Source organism: Orycteropus afer, unplaced genomic scaffold (genome assembly GCF_000298275.1).
Source record: "Orycteropus afer afer isolate SDZICR_OR568_19922 unplaced genomic scaffold, OryAfe1.0 scaffold00101, whole genome shotgun sequence".
In the NCBI taxonomy this organism is placed as follows: Eukaryota; Metazoa; Chordata; class Mammalia; order Tubulidentata; family Orycteropodidae; genus Orycteropus; species Orycteropus afer.
The window spans coordinates 617,853-621,604 of NW_006921688.1; the positions used below are offsets into that span (position 1 = coordinate 617,853).

The following is a 3,752-nucleotide window of genomic DNA, read 5'->3' on the forward strand; positions in this document are numbered from 1 at the left end:
TCTGCTTATATTTCCACCCTATTATGCTTACTATAGCTTTTGCACATATCCCAAGCTCTTTAATTTGTTTATGATGAAATTTTGTAACTCAAAGTAAAAGATTTTTGTCTTCTCCTTTATTTAACTATAGTATGTTGTTACTCTTATTATAGAGTTTATTCATTTTGTCTATATTCATTTTGTCATTTCCTTCATTTAACTGTAATATAACTTTTGCAAAGATTTACTACCTTGGAAACCCTTTGGGGTCGCTATGAGTCAAAATTGACTCAATGGGAGCAGGTTTGGTTTTTTCTCTCTCTTTTTTTTTGTTTATAGTAACTCCAGCTGGAGTGTAAATATGAAATATTATATTTTATAAAATCAGATTAAATAGGGAAGTCCAATCAATGGTTGTATTTTAAAGAAAATTATATTTTCAATTACAATGAGCTTTACAGTCATTTGGTTTGTCATTTGTTGATTATTTTCTGAACCTAAAATTTTCTTATTTTTTAAAGCAGGGTCTCATTCACAATCCCCAACAATTTTGGAAATATCTCCACAACTTATTAGAAAAGAATTAGAACAAATGGACTTATCTCAATATATACAGTAAGTTTTAATAATCATAACCATGATTCAGACATTTTGTTCATAGAATTTTGAACATTGCTACTAGGCTGTGGCTGAATAACTGGAAATTTGAAATTAAAGGTTTACTGTATCTTCAGTGTATGTTAGAATTTAGAAGTGAATGAATTTATATTTCAAATTTAGCAAGTGTTTCATTAATCAGTCATAAAAGTATTTAAATGTTTTATGTAACTATTTAGTTTATAGTAATTCCTATACCTGCTGCCATTATTTCATTAGATTCTGTTTTCTTAAGAACTATACAATAGGATAGGAGCTCTGGTGGTGTAGTGACTAAAGCATGTGACTGCTAACCAGAAGGCTGGCGGTTCAAACCCACTGGCCACTCCTCGGAAGCAAGACTAGGCAATCTACGTCCTTAGAGATACTGCCTCGCAAGCCCAAGGAGCAGTCACTATGAGTTGGGATCTTCTCGACAGCAGTGAGTTTGGTTTCGTTTTGATCCAATAGGATTATAGAAAGAGAGTTACTCAAGCATATCTATAAATTTGGAAACATCCTAATTATTTAGCTGCATCAATTCAAAAGGAAAACCTACAAAATTTTCTCAGACTTGCCAACACAAGTTCTACACTCACCTTGACAAATAATGTATTCAAATTTATGTATATTTTCTTAAAATACCAGTGACTCAATAACTGGAGCATAAGCCACTGAAAAATAATGATGGGTTCTTAATATTCCTAATGTTTGTTTGACACAGATCACATGCTATTGATATAATTTGAAATCATTTGAGTTTTGAAGTAAATCTCATTTCAGATTCCCAGATGATTCATGTATCTCTTTTGATTGTTTTATAACAAGGAAAACAAGTTCTGACGCTCTCCTACAGACGGAAGAACTGAACCAGCTGAAGGCAGTACAAAAGGCAGAGGAGGTTCATCAGTTCCGACAGTATCGGATGAGAGTCCTTAGCATTAGAGACATTGACCAAGAAGAACGGTTAAGGTTAAAGGATGAAGTCCTGCATATGTATGGGGAAATGAGGGTGAGTCTAACAGTGCACACGTGGATCACAGTTCACAAATTCTTTTGTAATATGTAAAAGAAATCATAGAATCATATGTCATCGTAGACAGAAGTCTGGAAAACATTCATTTCTGCAATTCACACCTTCTGGGGAAAGATGACAAATTGATTGTACATATCTAATTTCACTCATTCTCTAAAATCCCTACAAAATGACAGTATTGGGTATCTTTAAATCACATACAAACCCACAAAGATGGGAAGAATGGCAGAGAACTCAATAGTAAATATATTTAAGAAGTTGGATAAAGACTATACGAACAGACTTGAAGCAGTCAAGTCCTCCACTGGCAGTGGAAAACTCTGAGAATGAGCTCAGTTTGTTCCATAGAATTTTCATAGAATGCTCAAAAGTCTCAGGTATTTTAGAAAGTGAAAGGGAAGGAAAATACAGTAGCCAGGTTTGGTTTAAAGCTATTTTAAAAGCAGTAGAAATCCAGATTTCCTCCATAGCTTTTTTTTTTTTTTTTTAAGTGGGAAACAACAACACAGGATCATTTTTATTCTGGGATATATTGATCTTTGACAAGAGAAGAATGCATTACCTATGAAAAAGAAACTTCAGTTTTATGTTTGGTATGCAGATTTTGCCTTTAAAAAAAAAACTTCATTTTTTATTGCAATCTTAACTTTACAGAAAAATTACACAGAAAGTACAAAGAGTTCCCATAAACCTTCTTTCTTCACTGCACAGTTTTCTCTATTATTAACATCTTGCATTTCTGTAGTATATTTTTTATAATTTATGAACCAATATTGATACATTATTATTAAAGTCATATTTTATGTTAGGGTTCGTTCTTTGTGTTGTATAATTCTATGGCTTTTGACAAACACATAATGTTGTTTATCTACCATTACAATATCTTGAAGAATAGTTCTATTCCCTAAAAATATCCTGTACTCTTCTTATTCATTCCTTCCATCTCTCCTTGTTCCATACCCTAGAAATGACTCATCTTTTTTATTTTCTCTCTGGTATTTTCTAGAATGTCATATGGTTGGAATCATACAGTGTGTAGTCTTTTCAGCCTGTCTTCTTTCAGTTAGCAATATGCAAGTGCAATTCTTCCATGTCTTTTTATAACTCAGTGGTCCTTTTTTTTTGTAACTACTGAATAATACTCCATTGTATGGAGGTACTATAGTTTTTGCTTTGTTTTCAATGTTTGACAGTTATGAATAAAGCTGCTGTAACATGCATGTATAGATTTTTGTGTGAACACAAATTTTCAATTCATTAGAGTAAATACTAGGAGTACAAGTGCTGGATCAAATGGTAAGCTTGTGATTAGCTTTGTAAGAAAATCCCAGACTGTCTTCCAAACTGGCTGTACCATTTTGTATTTCTACCAGCAATGGAGGAGAGTTCTTGTTACTCCACCACTTAGCAGCATTTGTTGTTGTCAGTATTTTTATTTTAGCAATCTTGGTAGATATGTGGAGTCCCTGGTGGTGTAAACAGTAAAACATTCGACTCCAGACAAAAGGTTAGCAACTCAAACCCACTCAGCGGTGCCTTTGAAGATTGGTCTGTCTATCTGCTTCTGAAAGTATACAGCTTTGAAAACTCTATGGAGCACAGTTCTACTGTGACATTCATGGGGTCACCATGAGTCGGAATAAAGACAATAGCAACTAACAGCAACAGATATGTAGTGATATCTTATTGTTTGAATTTGCAGTTACCTAATAACATGTGCCACCACTCATCTGTCAGTTTGTCGTGCTGTGGTCATTTGCATGTTGCTGTGAGGATGGAGCCTATGCCACCAGTATTTCAAATACCAGAAGGTTCACCCGTGGTGGACAGGTTTCAGCAGAGCTTCCAGACTAAGACAGACTCTGAAGAAGGAAGGGCCATCCATTTCTCAAAGAATTGATCAGTGAAAACCTTATGAATAGCAATGAAACACTGTCTGATATATTACTGGAAAATTTTATGAATGGCCCTGAAACATTGTCCAATATAGCACTGGAAGATGAGCCACCAGGTTGGAAGGCACTCAAAATATGACTGAAGAAGAGCTGCCTCCTCAGAGTAGAGTTGACCTTAATGATGTGCATGGATCACACATCATTGT

At 34.3% G+C, this 3,752-nt stretch overlaps 1 protein-coding gene across 1 annotated transcript in view; it reads left to right on the forward strand.

The window, feature by feature from the left end:
* The window catches only part of ADGB (androglobin), a 315,129-nt gene that overhangs the window by 301,992 nt on the left and 9,385 nt on the right, over nucleotides 1-3,752 (forward strand). Inside the window, exons 32-33 of the mRNA XM_007943219.1 lie at nucleotides 504-594; nucleotides 1,444-1,627. Coding sequence (XP_007941410.1) covers nucleotides 504-594; nucleotides 1,444-1,627 — 275 coding nt within the window. The remainder of the gene's footprint in view (nucleotides 1-503; nucleotides 595-1,443; nucleotides 1,628-3,752) is intronic.